This window comes from Seriola aureovittata, chromosome 13, assembly GCF_021018895.1.
Source record: "Seriola aureovittata isolate HTS-2021-v1 ecotype China chromosome 13, ASM2101889v1, whole genome shotgun sequence".
Classification (NCBI taxonomy): Eukaryota; Metazoa; Chordata; class Actinopteri; order Carangiformes; family Carangidae; genus Seriola; species Seriola aureovittata.
In genome coordinates, this window is record NC_079376.1 from 26,463,919 (window position 1) to 26,481,689 (window position 17,771).

Below are 17,771 nucleotides of genomic sequence, written 5' to 3' on the forward strand. Positions count from 1 at the left end.
GTGTGATGTGAGGGCCACCGGTCTGTAGTCATTTATCCCAGCCGGTCGTCCTACTTTAGGTACTGGAAGAAGACATAATGTGTTCCACAGGACCGAGACCCTTCCTGTTTGTAGACTTAAGTTAAAGATTCTCTGGAGAGGCTCAGCCAGCTGGGGTGCACAGTCCTTTAACAGCCTCGGACAAACACCATCTGGGCCTGTTGCCTTTCCAGGAAGTAGTCTCTTGAGCTCCACCCTCACCTCCTCCGCTGTAAAGGACAGGAGACTTGACCCCAGTGTGGACGGACAGCTGCAGTGTCAGGTTTTCTGGTTGAGGAGGGTCTTGATGTTTACTGGTGATCCAAGGTTTGTGGTTTGGAAAGCAGTGTACAGTCCTTGCTGGTATTACAGTGTCCATATAGAAGTTAATGTAGTCTGTAGTACATTCAATCATTCTATCAAGGTCAGGGTCCTTGCTTTTATCATTTTCCTGTGACTCCAACAGTACATTCCAATCTGTGCACTCAAAACAGTCCTTTAGAGACTCACTGGCCTCCGGGGTGCAGTTCCTGAATGAGCGGGTGGTTGCAGCCTGCCTCAGTACACAGGGATTGTAGAAAGGCTTGAAGAAAAACCAGATTATGATCTAATCTGCCAAGTGGTGGTAGAGCTGAAGCAGTGTAGGCCTCCTTGACATTTGCATATAACAGATCAAGTGTCTTATTTTCCCTTGTGGGATAGTCAACATACTGAGTGACATGGTTAAAATCCCCCGATATTGCAATGAATGCATGCCACTGCAGTCTCTGCTTGTGGTTGAATGTAAACAACAATGGTGCCGATGTGTGAGAACTCCCTCGGTACATATAACGGTCTAAGACAGATTTTTGTCCTTCACTGTGATATGACCGGGATTGCATCTATTGTTCACAAGCAGAACCAGTCCTGCACCTTTATTCTTTCCACTTGCTCTGGCATCTCTGCAGTGATGCTCACGATGTGCTCTCTGGTTCTTCACAAGTGCCTCCAGTTCATCACACTTGTCAGCTAAGGAGTTGATATTTCCCATGAGAATCGATGGTAAAAAAAGGCTTATATCTCCATCTCCTTGCCTTTAGCTTAGACCCGGCTTTTTCAGCTCAGCCGGGATGGGATGTTTAACTCCATATCTGGTAAACTTTAAAGCCAGGAGTTCTTCCTTCATGTATATTATTTTCTCCATTGTCAAACGAAACAACAACATAGAATAAAGACGTCAATCAACAAAAATACACTAATATATTGCACCAACAAAAAAAAGAGCTACAATGACCTGCTGCCACTTATTGCCAGTGCATCATTCAAATCGAATTATACTTGTAGCAAAGCAAAGAACAATCATCAGTATGTTGCTGTGTGAGGTGTAATGGACACTGCATCATGTCACTCACCACTCCATCAGCTCCTGACTCATTCCATCAGAGAGGAAAGAAGTGTGTCCACTACACTGTTTTAGCATCTCTCTCAGTACAACCGTCAGTATCAACATTATGACAAATACATGTGGTGATAGGAGATGTAATAGATGTGTTCTAATATTCAGGACTGCATGCAAAATAAAAAGTATCGACAAGAACTGAACCAAAAAAATATCCAAAGTTCCTGGTTACTTACATTGTCATTTCAAACCAAGCTAAATATTACTACAGTGACAGAGACCACACTGTATCTGCCTCATTCGTTATGTTATTTCTAAAATCAATATACTAGTTAAAGACATTCCATTTATATTTCTGTCATCATTACCCATACCAATCCCATCCCAAAGCCTATTGAAATATTTTGATATTTTATATATAAATATAAAAAAGAGGCATATAAGTTTAAATTTAACATGAAAAATATGGGCCTATAAACATATAGTATGTTTATAAGTATGTTGTTTTAAGAAACTTGCTTTTAAACTGAATATAAACAAATATAGTCACAACATATAATCAAGTAAATAGATAAATATATATAAATATATAATATAAATATAACACACACACACACACACACATACATATATATATATATATATATATATTTATAGCTTTAAAACTTTACACTAACACACAGAATAATGAAGTTAAAAAATTTGTGATGTTATGGGCCTACATAAATAAATAAGAAGATTACGAATAAGATAAATAAAAAGAAGCAATAAGAACCATCATTCAGTAGAAAACAGCTGGACTTACACAGACTAAGGTAAAACAATACAAACAAAGTACTGATAGTGATGATCCAGAACAATGCTGAACTATTGTGATGCATGAAAAACCTTAGACATAATTTAAGAATAATAAGTGAATTATTTTATCAGAGGCTTGATGATGGGAGCAGACAGATGCCAGACCGTGTAATGCTTTGATAACAGGAACAAAGCTCTGGTGCTCAGTGCAGCGAGGTCAGCTCAGAGGAGTGTGGCTCCTCCTCTCAGTGCCAGTCAGCAGCTGCAGCTACACATCCACTCGCCTGGTGTCATGACAAAGCAAGCGCCAGCTGAGCTTGCAGATTTTCTGTAATACTTTACACACCAGCGCGTATCCTACTGTTTTCATGCGTCTGCAGTGACTCAGAGAGAGGAACTGATGCATGAACAGTACCCTCAGAGCCCACCTTGTCATGTAAATGCCAGCCATTCAATCAGCTGAGCGACAGCAAAGCAGCTCAGCCACTACCAAGACACAGAGAAGAGGAAAAGCCCAAACACCAGACCCCCCCTACACACAAACACACACACACACACACACACACACACACACACACACACACACACACACCGCTCCCCCCTTCACCACCACCCCTCTCCTTTTTTTCAAACACTGGCAGAGATAGATAAAAAAAAAAAAAAAACTAATCTTCAAATTCCACATTCCCTGGCCTTTTTATGAAGTACGGATTTGGCATCAGACCAAATGGGATGTAAATTCCCTGTTTTAGAGAGGTGAAGAAGAACAGTTTGAAAGTCAAAGATGGAGGGAAAAAACTGCAGAACAAACACATTAAAACAAATTACCTGTGAACTAAATTAATTAATTGAAAACAAAAGATTTCAGCAACTTTCTCATCTAAGTGTTATTGATTATCTCATGAGGAGTCAGATTATTATGTACTGCTGAGCTGCTGGGGAGCCTGAAGAATCTGTATTGATTGTGAATAATTAAGGACACGACAAGAGTTTTTTCAGAGCACAGAAAAAAAAGCAGATGCCTGGATCTATTTCATGGGCTGACGGCATGTTCACAAATTACCACAACAAAACAGGCATCATCACAGAGTGTTCTGCGCTCAGGATTTATCAAATCACTGGAAGTTCAAGTTTCTACATAAAGCAAGTGAAAGTGCCTTTTATTTAGCCTGCAGGGAGGGAATACATGGGGGAAATGAATAAAGGGCTTTCTTTTAATAGACACCAGTTTTGGTCTGGGGACAGCCAGCTGTAGAGTGACTGAAACACAGCTCAGGCAAAATTCCCAGCACAAAAGGACGTGATATAAAACAGCTGCCATCTTGTGATTGGATGAAGAAAAGGGGCTCAGGAGGCCCCATTCTCTCTATAGGCGTCCTTATCACTGCCTGCAGGACCGATGCCATTAACCTGTGCCTCACTGGCTAACCGTGTTTAGATTAGCTTCTGATTGTACAGTGTCTCTCTCTCTCTCTCTCTCTCTCTCTCTCTCTCACACACACACACACACACACACACACATATAAAAGGATAATAGCAATGACTGGCAGAGCCAAGCAAGCCAGCAAAGTCGAACTGCCTCGGAGCCCATGATACCAGGTGTAATAGCACAAACAATCCTCAGACTAGAGAGATAGAAAGCCATGTCATGTCATGTTGGTCTTAACATTCCTATAACGGAACATGACAAATTAATTGGACAGGAGAAATCAGAGCGGAAACAATGACAAAATCAAATATGCTTTTTTTTCCTGCTGGTGCAGATGCCTGGATCTATTTCCGACCAAGCAGCTCTCCGAAAATTAAGCGAACACTCCATTTATTTTTTAGTTTATTTGGATTAATATTCGTGGATGATATTTCCCTCAATTCTTCACTTTGTTTAACTAGCTTTGTTCACACAATTCTGCATTACTGGTCATATGTCTGAACCCAGGAGCAGCAGTGGGCTGAGACAATTTTCACATAATACAATAAAGAATAATTAAAAATAGTCAGAAAAAAAGAAATGAAATGTAAGAAATGAGGTAAATTTGAGTGATTGTTTCACAGTTGGAGTCATCAGGATGAATGACAGTGTGAGAGAATTTAAAGGTGTGTGTACCTTCACTGCAGAAGCGGCCCTTGTACTCCGTTTTGGAGCAGTCACAGATTGGCTGTCCATCCACCACTGAGCATGTACCACCATTCTCACATGGGTTCACAGTGCACCACCCTTCTGATTCCAGGGGCACCTTAAGGCTTCCCAGAAACAGGGGTTGTGAGATGCCGTATTTGAGGTCTGTAATTGTGCCCCTGAAGGGCTGCATGTTTCGCACTGTTGGCAGTGTGAGCACACCACTGCGGATATCCTGAGGCACTCCACCCAGGAACAGGTCACTGACTATTTTCATGAACTGACGCTGAGGCCGCACCTCGTCAGCTGTGGCCTGGCCATCCAGCACCAGCATTGTGCGCAGGTTATACCTGCTCAGAGTGGCAAAGTGCCAGCTGCCGTCATCCACCCGTCTGTCAGACACCACTGTGGTCTCAGCACAGTCAATGCTGAAATGCAGGTGCAGTCGGCCCTCCACCACCGACAGCTGCATAAAGTCACAGTAACCTCCATCATCAAAATAAAGCATCAGAGCCTCTGAGGCCTCCGTCTTGAACTGGAAACTGAGGTCACCGCGAGTGCTGGCGTCCCAGCGGAGGTAGCGTGCCCACTGACCTGGTGTGCCTAAAAATTCCAGTCCCATACATGTGCTGAGGAACACTTGCAGCCTGATAGAAAAACTGACAAGATCCATAGCTGCAAAGAAGTTATTAATCCAAAAACAAGGGAACTCAGTCAGACTGAAATCTTATGGTGGTTAGACTGAATTTCAGGGATCCACAGTTTTATCAACAATATGTGCAGATATATATATATATATATATAGATATATATACATATATATTTAAGGGAAAAGGGCAGTAACAAGAGAACAGTCGTTGTGGTTAACAGTCTTAAGGTCAATCACATCAGTAAATTGTCCAATGTCTGCAGAGTGGTGGTTCTTTTCCTCCGCAGGGTAAATGAAAGAAGCAACAGGAGGTGGTGATGTTGATTTTGCTTTTTTACTCTTCAAAACAGATAGTGTCAAAACTCATGGTGCAAGGTCTGATGTAATGGACCTCTCCGTCTATTAAGGCGAGTGGAAGTTCCTTCTTCATGTTGTCCACTGGGAAATGGAGCTGACAAGGGATGCACCGGCCTCTCTCATTTCCATCCCTGTCAGAGAAAGAGAGGCACAACGTTAAAATGGCTCCATCAGAATTGACTTTAGTAATAATTCAACACACACCCCATAGTACTTTAAACCCCATGATAGCAGCACGATTTCTGAGGATGAAAAAGAAATATCACTACTCTTGATATAGTTACCTGTGTTTTTTTGTACTGTAGGCCTCCTCAATCGTAGAAAGTACTATGGTACTGAGCTTAAGTACAAGTACCTCATAATTGTACTGAAGTATTTTACTTTTGTGCTGCCTCACACTTGTAGTCTACGACATTAACACCTAAAGTGATTGTGACTTTACATCAAAAACACTGACTTTCTAAAATGCACAATAAACATTAAACAAAGAGGACAACCTTAACAGCTCAAGATTTATTATCTTGTTCAGACGTGGCTATATAATTATGTTTCTATTCCAACTCATATATAAGCTGCCATAACGTGTTGCTTCCTTCTGAAGTCTGGTGTTTGACACTGGCACAACTTTTAAAATTTACCTCAATGATCAAAATTACAGATAAACTTTTGTGAAGTGTCTGATCCATTAATTAACAATTTGTGGCAGCACTAATATTATACTATACCACTTTACATTTTATTTCCCAACAGCAAGGTCCCTGTCTGCTGAAAACCATGTATCTCCAAGATGACAAATAGTTCTGCTTTAAGATTTGTGACAATGTATTTTTCAGTTTATTTAAGATGTAGATGAATCTGTTAGATATGTGAAACTGTGCACACTGCCAAGAACAAACCTGGTTGGGAAATGATGAGTCTTTTATTTATTCAGCTCACATAAGCAAAGCATTAAAATACTGGGATTAGCCCACCGACATGAAATGTCAACTCCCCACAGGTTCCCAAACTAAGGATGAGATCTTAGTTTTCAGCCCTGATGGTCGGTACAATTAGCACAGACTACAGGTAGGAATTTGTTGATATGAAGACAATATGTTGTTATAACACATATTGAGCATACTTAAAATAAAAGAACTGTCTACAGTTAACATGTACTGTACTGTTGGCACGCATCACTGCTAATTAAAAATGCCCTGCATTTTCCTCTCCTCCACAGAGGTTGTCTGCAGGTATCGGTCATCTGCTGGTAAATTAGTTATTAATTAATTATTCTCATGACTATCAGTCAGCCAGGTGGACTGTCTTTATCTGATGACCAGCCTAGAGAGACACATTTCTCCTGAAGCCCGCTGAATACTAAGACACACGCAAAAACACACGTAGGTTCTGATGCAATATGACTGTTGCACTTTTTGTTTTTATTAATATACCTCCACGTTAAAAAAATATTGATAAATCTTCTTACATTTATAACTTTCGTCAAAATATTAAAGGAAATCTTATTAATGATTCTGGAAAGTCGCTAAAGTTTCACTGTGAACATCAGTAAATCTTTGAAAAGTAAAACCCAAATTACATGAAGTAAATTCAACCCCTGCAGCAAACAGACAATAATGATTGTTTCTTCAAATGTTAATACAGATGTTTGTTTGTTTTTTTACATTTACAAAAATAGTGGAATGTGTAGAGTTTGGGCACCCTACTAAGTCAGTACTTAACCCTGTGGCAGATGTTACAGCCTGCAAACACTTTGCATGCAGCACAGCACATTTAAAATCTATCCAAGAATTTATATGGTGTTCAAAGACTGTGAGGTTCAAGTATGACATATAACATAAAAGCCACTTTCATGCAGCATGCGTTGTCAGTCCTCCTCCTGTTGCACTCATGTTTTCTTTGTGTGTGCTAATCAGCTTTTTGCCTCTCATTTGTTTTTGACCTCTGCTCTGAACTTAGAGCTGATAGCCTCTGTTACTTCTTGCTATTTAACAGTTTTTGTTCTACACTACAGTTTTATGCATCTGTCCCCGGAAGTCGCTTTGCATATTTCAGACGTTGACTTTGCAGGTCAAAATTAAGGTCTCCTTCTGGTGACTTCCATGTAGACCCTGTTCGTGCAACACTGCACAGTGGAGTGATGCTCTACCTCCCCTGTGAGCTTAACTATTAAGGTGAAGGTTGTTGAGATAAAACAAACAACAGTGGTCTCCTGTGTGAAAGTCCATCTGCCCCAACCTCCTCTTAATTTTGTTGCTCTACATATTACCTCTCCTAACTTCCTCGTGTGTAGGTCATAATTACTACAGTCACTAGAGCTCCCTAACAATGAAACAGTAATATGGGTGGTAAAGCTCATTCTTTACAGGAGGACAGTTTTGAATATCATCACCTTTTAAGTCAATATGACAAATACGTTAGCTAAAAGTTGCTCATTTAAATATCCATTAGTTACAGACCAACATTATCATTCACTCCAAGTGGACCAGCTGGAAAATTGAAGTCCAATATTAACTCTCTTTTAACTCTCTGTTTGGTCTCCACCAGCTCCTGAGGGAAATATATTTGTCACCAGCTAGTCGCTACCTGTGTCTGTCAGCTGCGCTGCTGCTGGGTAGCATATATTCACTGAAAACAGCTGCGTGCTGTGACTGAACACAAAGCTGTCAGAGTGAAAATAGTGAACTAAACACAGTGAAGCTGTGGGACAGCTAAACACTGATCTGAAAGTCACTATAAACTCTGTAAAGCCATGGGGAGCTGCAGATTCTGATAATTCACTGTAGGTTCATCACTACATGCAATGACTTTCAGAAAGTCGCATATTGTGTGATACATTACAGGTGCTTTAACAATGATCTTTTGTATGTGATGTAGTTAGTCATTTCTATAAAACGATATCTAGAAGTGTATATAAAACTATTAATGTTCAATCCGCTGTACCAGATGATACAGCTGACTACATCAATCACAGCTTATTTTCGTTTTTCCTCTAAATCAACAGGCCACGTGTTTTCACCTGTTTTTATGCACATTTTCAATTAGTACATAAAAAACTTGATGTTATCGTAAACATATCAGTTATATCTGTTTTAAGCTCCAGGGATCAGGAGAGGCCTGTATCATCAATCAAGGCATTCAGTATGTGTAGTTGCTCCGGGCTGGTTTTATCTGCTTTATTAGGGTGGGCTGATGCATTTAACAGGCAACTTGAGTGGTAAGTCACCCAGAGGTTAGAGCAGCAGACTAGCAGCCAGAGGGTATATGGACAGTACGAACGCACTATGAACACACTGTGGACCTGCTAAATAAAAGACATTTGGTGATGTTGGCGAGAAGAAATGTTTGGAACAGAATAAAACCACAAATAAAAGTAGAAATAAAATAAATGAAAATAGGGTATTAAAAGGAAAACAGTCCAATCATAGAATAAAATACCAATGAAACAGGTCAACTAAAAAGGTAAGTCTTGAGTTTGCTTTTAAAAATATCAACACCTTCTTCTGGCCTCAGGTCTTCTGTTTCACAGATGAGGAACACAGTAATAAGAAGACGCCTCACTGTGGGTTTTCGTTCTGACTTTGGGTTAAATTAATGGTGGTTTGTGTGAGTAAATGGATCTGAGATTATCAAAATTCACGCCAAAGGTTTGTTGTGTGTTATTTCTGGCGCCAATGACAACAGGAATTGTTGAAGGGGGTCCGGTAGAGCATGTGTTACTGTGAAAAGTGGAACTAAAACCACAGTGACATATTAAAAACAGAGGGCAGAGAAGTCATTGGAGGCCAGCAGGAATAATAAATGGCTGGTGGGTGGTCCTGAGTTGTTGTGGGATGGATAGTGGTCAGTTAGTGGCGGGAGGCTGCAGAAACTGCATGGAGAATTATTGCTGAAAGTGCACATGTGCCATGGAAGTGATGGACTGATTGACTGCAACCATGTGTTCAAAGAGAGAATCTGACTGAACCACTACCTCTGCCCAGCGAGGTGATGACAGATGTGTCCAATGGTGAAGTGGATGGAGAATGGTGAGTGGAAACAAGGGCTGGAGCTCCTCGTGGTGCTGGTTTAAAGAGCAGTGTGGAGCGAGGAATCCTTGTACGGGAGGAGCGTCCAGTTACTACTGATGGAGGAATCAAGGGTGAGCTGTGGGATCCATGTGATGGCCAGGGAGATGGTGGGAGCTGGGAGTCTGCAGCCAGAGGGGGAAGTCCTGCAGGTCAAGGATGTCATATTTGTTCTCCAGATGGATGTTAAAATGAGAAGGTGTGCAAGGGCTGCAACTCCCTCTCCTGCCGCAAGCACCAACCAGACCTGGGCTCCTGGTGGGACAATGTGGAGCTGACCAGGGTTTTTGGCTTAGCTCCAAGCCATGTCGACGTGTGGCTAGGGGCGGTGACTGGAGGAGAGGCATTAATACCAGGGGAGTGAGTGGTAACAGGCTCTGGAGGAGAGGCAGCTCCAGCAACTTTAGCAGGACAGGGAGCAGTGGCATCAGGCACAATCTGTTTCGGTGTTCTGTCCTGGATCGAAACTGATGGTTGCCATGAGCTTTTCAGCTTCATGGATCTGGTAGAGTGTAGAGAGTCTTCATTCCACCTCACAATCTTAACAGCCAGGTGGGCGCAGCTGATGCGGCCGGTCTTGGAGGTAAGTGGAGCCATGGGTTGTAGATAGGTGGCCAGTACAGGGCTGAAAGTGCATAAAGTCTAAAAGCTAAGCTGACAGCTGTAGATGGTAGCAGCAGTTAACAGGAAGACCACAGACAATTACACGCAGGGGCTCCAACCCCGGAGCCAGCAGCGTTAAAAGGTTTTAGGTGGCAAAGGTGATCCACAGAAGGGTTGGCATACAGCAAAACTAACAAGTGGACCGCATAGATAGATAATAAATAAACAATAATAATTACATAGTCTGCTTCCTTTGGCTGAGGTGTTGTATAGCCTGATGGCATTGGAAACAAAGGATCTCCTGAACCTCTCTGTTCTGCAGCGCAGTGAGATGAGACGTTTGCTGCAGCTGTAGCTGCTTCTCTGTCCTGCCAGAATATTGTGGAGAGGATGGTTGGTATTGTCCAATGGCCTCCATCTTACATTGCATGTGTTTCTCCACAACAGTCCTGAGTGAGTCCAGACTCCTGCCAAGCACAGACCCAGCCTTTTTTTTTTTTTTAAGTATTTTTTTGGGGCTTTTTTATGCCTTTATTTGATAGTACAGTAGAGAGACAGGAAATGGGGAGGCAGAGAGAGGGGGAATGACATGCAGCAAAGGCCGTCCAATGCGGGACTGGAACCGGGGCATCTACACATGGGGCGCCTGCCTAGACCACTACGCCACACGATGCCCCAGACAATGCCTTTTTGACCAGCTTGTCCACTCTCTTTGTGTTCATGTCGGATATGCTGCTACCCCAGCAGACTGCAGCATAAAAAAGTACACTGTCCACCAATGACTGATGGAAAATGTGCAGCATTTCACTGCAGATGTCTGTAGGTCAGCTTGCGACCCAAAGTCTGCAATCCCTTTTGCTTAGTTAGCGTTAGAACCAAAAGCCAAAAATGCTACAAAAAAGCCAAATTCTGCTTGCCTTGGCAGTCTGGCCCGAGTGGGGATGTGTGGATGTTCAGCAAAGACTGGCTCAAAAAAAGAAGAAAAAAATGATAAGAATTGTCGATTTATAATATAGCTTCTGGCAGGCACACACAATACCTACGCAAAAGCACATGTTTGTTTGGTACAAGACCAACAAAAATCGCATTTTTATTTTCTTCAGTGAAAATTAAATTCAAAAATAATAATTCCAACTAAAATCACATATTGCAATGTCTGCCAAAATTACTGACAGACAAACATCACAAAGAAGCATCAAAGCAACTTCCAGTCAGGACTTTCACAATAAAATCAGAGTGGAAAAAGAATGCAGATCGTGATTCTGATCATGGACTGTGTTTCGGCCCAAATGATTCTCATATGATCTTTTGTCCAGATCGCCCACCCCTACTGTACTATAATGCATGACTGAGGTGAAACATGCTGAAGTTTCATTCAGTAGGAAACTGTTTGTTTATGCATTAAAAAGCAGGTGATGTGAAACATTTTGGGAATATCTTTACTCCATCCTGTAAAAGTGGAGTTGCCTGTAGAGTGAATGTTCCTTATTCACTGATTGAAAAACACACATTAAAATGAAATTAGCACAGGAAGTCTAATGGTGTTTTCTGTCAAACACACACACACACACACACACACACACTCACACACACACACATTTCCCATGTTAATCACATATGAAAATAATACATTCATACGACACAGGCATATGCGGTTTTTAGATTTTTCTACATGGGCAGTTTTTTATTTCTAAACTGTGAATTCCATCTCAGTCACCTAGCAACACTGACATAAGGAGTTACCAATCAGTAAGATAACAGCCTCAGCCATGCTGGTGCTTTGAACACTATCAACTACAAACAACAGCCTCTTCTCATGCAGTCACATCCCTCATCATCACATCATTCAAAACTAAATGTTTGTAACATCCTGTGCATTAAAGATTTCTCTTTAAAAAATTAGCATTATTTAAACCTGATCTTGCAGATGTGTAGCAGTCAGGCCTGATGGCTTTTTAAAATAATATTTTTACAGTGTTTTTAAATTTCATGCAATCCAGGCAAATATGTTAAATTTGTTTAGTATTTTTTTATGTCATCTTTATGTCAGCCCTACTGAAATGAGATTATGTAGTCACTGGTAAGTCAACATAAACTGAGTTGATTTTGGAAACAGTCATGTGTGGGGCTGCTTCTACTGTAATCAATTAATTGTAAATTTAATTTTCAATTAAAAAAATTATACAAAAGGAAATCTGAACTTCTATTTTTATGTAGCCTATAGTGTGTTAGCTACAATTATGTCCAAGCTGTCCAGATTCACATATTATATATTTATTCTACCAACAAACATTTTCAGCCATGAGATTTATTTCTGTTTATTGTGAGCTGTTATCAAACCTCAGCAGAGCCTCTTCACAGCCTTAGGGTAAGATCTATACATACGCAGCTGCTTATCAAGCTCCTATTAAAAGGAGAGATTCAGCCAGTCACTGCTATTCAGCTCTGACATTACACACTTTCCTGTTTGTACATTTTATTATGTATTAGAATTATGTGTATGATTATAACATTTATTACAATTCATTGCTGTTTTGAAGAAATGTTAGGTTAGATGTTATTTATTTAGTGACATTTAATTAAATACAAACCATTAGCACAATTAGCATTGTTACACTCATTTTACACAATTACTTAAAGTCTGGCTTTGTGCTGATTTCCAAACATAATTTTCTTATTGTCATCTACTGAAAATATTAGTGAACTGAAACACAATTAAATTACTTATTATTTAAAAGAAGTGGATATTCTCTTTGATGTATTTGTTTGTTTGTTTATTTTAGGTTGGCTGAGTTTTGTTTTTTTGTGCTGAAAAATTCACATAATATCAGCTTTGTCCAGCTTCAGTCCAAAATAATAGAATCGGATTAATTTGAACTAGAGTTGAGCTGCCTGTCCTCCTTAAAAAATAATTCTGACCCTCTGTTAATTTGTGACTTACTTGTGTATTTCTCTACATACTCTAGACTTGTTCAGACTTTCAGTTTGCCTCAATGTGTGTGTGTGTGTGTGTGTGTGTGTGTGTGTGTGTGTGTGTGTGTGTGTGTGTGTGTGTGTGTGTGTGCGCGTGTGTGTGTCTTTTGTTGAGCATCAGGGGTTAAAAGGCTAAACGGCATGAGTCATTGTTCTCGGTGAAAGGCTTCTTTGACAAACCCCACAGGGACGAGTCCACATACACACACTGACAAAAGGCAGCGGCACTCTGGATCCTATTAACAACCACGTGGACCGGGATGGAAGCGTGTGTGTGTAAATGCAAATAAAAGCAGCCCACCGGCAGGCCCCTCGTGTTTAAATGGATGCCACTTACCAGTAATTTTACAGCAGGTGCCCTGATCACACACTGGTCATACAAATACACACACACACACACACACACACACACACACACACACACACACACACAGTAATGCCGTCCAGACGCAGTGACAAAATGTCCACCACGTGAGGCCTTCAGAATACGCACAGACTCAGCCACTGTGGGTGACATCTGACAACAGACTGACAGAGGTCTCTGCTACTGCAGTGCTACAGTCTGAACAGATCTGACCAGGACCTGACAGTGGAGGCAGGGAGGAGAGACAGGAGGGATGTTCCACCTCATCCACTCCCAATTATACACATCCACAGCAGACTACTCATCCTTCATCACGCTGACAAATCATCTACTGAAATACAAAAATCACTGCTGCAAAAATAAATTAAGATCAAAAGATAAAATGGACTGTGCCACATGGATGTAATATCATCTCAGCTGACTAAAACATCTTTAGTTATCATCAGCTTTCTCTTTTTTATGTCATAAGTCAATATCTATAATATCTTAGCATTTCTTAAATATTCACATATTCTTTAGCTCCCACTCCCTACATTTTAGAAGACATGATGACATTAATCAGCAGAGGGACAGTGACACACACAAACTGATTATTCAATTAAAATCCACCAGTTTATTTAAAGTCAAATGCAAATAGAGAAATTGTCAGAATAATTTTGACTGTTTTATTTCTGTGTACACCTCTGCTGCTCGTTTTATATGGACAGAAACAAAAACAGGCCAATAAAAGGCAGGTCCATGTAAAATGGGGGGATGAGTGAAAGTGAGGAATGGAGGATGTGTTTGTGGTTGGGGGGGGTGTTATTTAGGCATTGGTTTGGCTGCGAGTGGAGCGTGGGCACCGTGTTATTATCCAGCTACTCTGCAGGCAGGACACGCCTTCTCTGGGCTCTGTGGTTCTGCTGCAGCATCCTTCACGGCATTACATCACCCAGTTAGAGAGCACCCAGCACCCCACAAACGCCTGCATACACACCTCACACACAGTCACACTCACACGCTCTCACACACACACACACACACACACACACATATATAGCAACGCCTGCACCATACAGACATCTGCATATACACCACACCAATGTCTGCATACACACCTCACCAATGCTAGAATACACATCACACACACACTCCGGGGCATGCGCACCACTAAATTCTCATCGTACTGCACCCACACACATATGCATGATGACTGCAGACACACTACATTTATTACACATGCAAACAAACTACCAACACCTGGATACACCCCACTCATCAGCTGTACAGACTTGTACACAGACACACACACACACACACACACACACACACACACAGTCCGCCGGCGAACACACCCACAGATACCTTTTTCCTCACAACCACCAGCACTTTATGTAACATCACACTGCCTCTCACTATGACGCTGGCTGCTTTTCTTGAATTTGTTTTTCATGTGATTTTATCATGATTTTTTTTTGTCTTGCAACTCAACAAAACTGTAATTGGTGCATCAGCAGAAATTCCAAAGGTTTAAGATAAGACAGGCCTCTGCATTTTTTTCCCGAGTATTTCAATGTCATGGATATTTTAATGTCTTATTTAAAATGATGTGTATGAAGATGGTAGCCTACAGCAGATATTTTAGATAGGCAAAGAAATACATAATATTCATGGCCCAGCAATGTCACACACTACGATGAAAAATAATAAACGGGGGAAAGGCGTCACCGTTTGAACACAGAAAAACGACCAAATTAAAAAAAAATAAAAGAAAGAAAGAAAGAAAGAAAAAAAAGAGCACTCTCCCGCGTTATATTTGACTCTCCCCGCCCAGAGGGATTAGTGTTACCTTGAGAGCCCTTGGCTTTTTGCGCCTGATTTGTCAGCGCAGTTAATCGGCTGCCAACCAGAAGAAAAAAAAGGAAAAAAAGGAGCCAAATTACCCAAAACAGCCTCCTTCCTACACACAGCAACCCCACCCCACCTTAAAAACGGACTGTGTGTGTGTGTGTGTGTGTGTGTGTGTGTGTGTGTGTGTGTGTGTGTGTGTGTGTGTGTGTGTGTGTGTGGTGGTGGTGGTGGTGGGGGGACTAGCAGGAAAATTAAATTAAATATGGTGGTTTGATATTTTGCAGAAAACAGTCACCACACATGGAGGTGGCATCACAAGTCTTTTTCACAGCCTGTAAAATTCTATCATATCTATCGATATCAGACTATTAAAATACATCGCCTGTATTAATATCTGAAATGTGATCAGATCACACATTTATAGATCATATTTAATCGAGCCTGATCATTTAAATTATAAGCAATGCAGCAAAACGAAATTTAACGGGGTGGGGGTGGGGGGTTTTAAACAGCATCAGAATCGTTTGGACTAATTATTTTCTTTATCCGAACACACGACATCACAAGAACTGAATGTGACGCTCTGCTGCTGAAAATGAGGAGCGGGTCATCCATCACCTTTGGGCCCTTTGCAGGGAAAAGAGACGCATTCCCTGGCTCGGCTGGGTCACGCCCATTCTCTGTCCAGTTTTGGAAAAAGCCTGATTAGGAATTCCCCCTGCATAAATGCACAACAATCATCTAATCCTATTAACTCTTCAGATCGAAGTGTGAATAAAAATATAATTGTCATCCTCTTTGAGAATTTGCAACAATTTAGAGTGAGTTGAATGAGAGCGGGAGCTGCTGATCGTTTATCGGAGACTGAGGCCTGGACACCTTCCTGCTTGTTTTGCGGCAGCAGTGGATTCTATGGCGCACTACAAAGGCCTCGACTGTTCTTGCTGATAGAATATTTGCTGTACAAACTGACATCGTGCGTTCGTCGCGGTGTAAATGACAAACGGTGCAAAAAGGCAGTATTGATGTAGATTTATATTTGTTAGCTGAACAGACTGGAGGCCCAGACTGAGGCTGAGCTCTGATGACGGACTGAGGCTGAGCTCGACGTGCAGCGGGAAACAGGAGTAGAGCGGTCACATTTCAACAAACCTCCTGCTGTCCCTGGGGACGCCATTTGATCCTCCAGGGAACCGAAATAATCCAAATCATTATAATCATTTTTTCATTAGCCCCCCCTCCCAACACACACACACACACACACACACACACACACACACACACATTCTAACGTCAGGTTTTAAAAATTATTCACTGATTGGTTTCATTTAGACTTGATATTTGGATCGCATTTGAAGACGAGCAGATAATATTTAATGTGTAGCCGTCTGGTTTTAAAGATCTGCGCTGTCACGTCGAATTTGGTGTGAAATGCAGAAAAGGGAGACACTGGTTTAGTTGATGTGGTGAATGTGTGAAAACAGCAGCCAGCAGCTGGATTTAATGCAAACACAGAGGAGGACGGATAATGGAGGAATGTGACGGGTAGATGGCGAGAGGCGTGCAGCCTGCTGGTGCTGCTGTCCATCTCCGTTAACACAGAAGGTCATGTATCAAACTGCATGTCATGTGAATACTCCAATTACATCAAACTTGCATGTATATTTAAATAGTGCACTGGCTGTTTGCTGGGCGGGCAGTGATGAGCGCGGAGTGCCAGGGTGCATTTGTTTTACATTTAACATGAAGCTGCAGACGAGAACAATACGTGGACACCCCACACCTGGCGTTAACCTTATTTATTATTCATCAACCTAAAAACAAGGAACATGGAGGGAAGGAAATCCGCCAGCTCGCCGTTCAAGTCTTTTTTTTCTGGGATGATGATCTTCATATAGCCTACACACACGGGTGGTTTAAACGCTGCATGGCCGAGTACAATAATATAAAGTATAATAAAAGAAATAAATACAATTGATAATTCATATTGTAAACACCTTCCCAGGGGAGCTCAGAGGACGTGTGTAATACTATACCCGCCTGTCACGGTTGACTCTGTTCCACCGGGGGAATTCAGAGGCCAACATGGCAGAAATTCCCTTTTCGACGCCGCTGTTCCTTCAAGGAGACTCACACCTGCCCCAGCCCACCTCATCCCCCGCTCTGTGCTTACAAACTGGAAAAGTCCTGCAAAAGTGCCAAGTTCCGCGACACCTGCCCGTCAGGAGAAGGACTGGAGCCTTTTCTGCCGCATATCTCCTCTAAAACCCGCTGCTTTTGCCCCGCAATATTCAATTCTGGAGGTTTTTCTACGCGCACAAGCAACATGAACAGGTTGAAATAAAAAGACGACGCTACTGACCTTAGTTACACACACCACCAACAGTAGCCTATCCAACTGCTAAAATCCAACTGTAAACTCCACACAGCCGTAGTTTTTAAAATCCACGATCCAGTGTGTCCGCTGCTGACGATGCCGGTGCGGAGCGGCGGGGGACCAGGCGGCACTGGGCTCGGTTTATTGTGCGCACAGGTGCGTCGACCACGGTGCATCATGCGCACAAAAGCCGCTGTTTGCTCGGTGCCACTTGCAGCGGCTGCAAGCAAGAGACACACACACA

General features: G+C 41.8%; 1 protein-coding gene across 15 annotated transcripts in view; it reads right to left on the minus strand.

The window, feature by feature from the left end:
- The window catches only part of nrxn3a (neurexin 3a), a 239,751-nt gene extending 221,980 nt beyond the window's left edge, over positions 1–17,771 (minus strand). For 12 of the 15 annotated variants that reach the window (XM_056393155.1, XM_056393150.1, XM_056393149.1 and 9 more), the window contains exons 1-2: positions 17,513–17,770; positions 4,299–5,447 (exon numbers count right to left, since the gene is read on the minus strand). In XM_056393155.1, coding sequence (XP_056249130.1) covers positions 4,299–4,983 — 685 coding nt within the window. In that variant the 5' untranslated portion in view covers positions 4,984–5,447; positions 17,513–17,770. Of the gene's footprint in view, positions 1–4,298; positions 5,448–17,512 lie in introns of all 15 variants that reach the window. The other 3 variants (XR_008829349.1, XM_056393153.1, XM_056393151.1) reach the window with 1 other exon arrangement.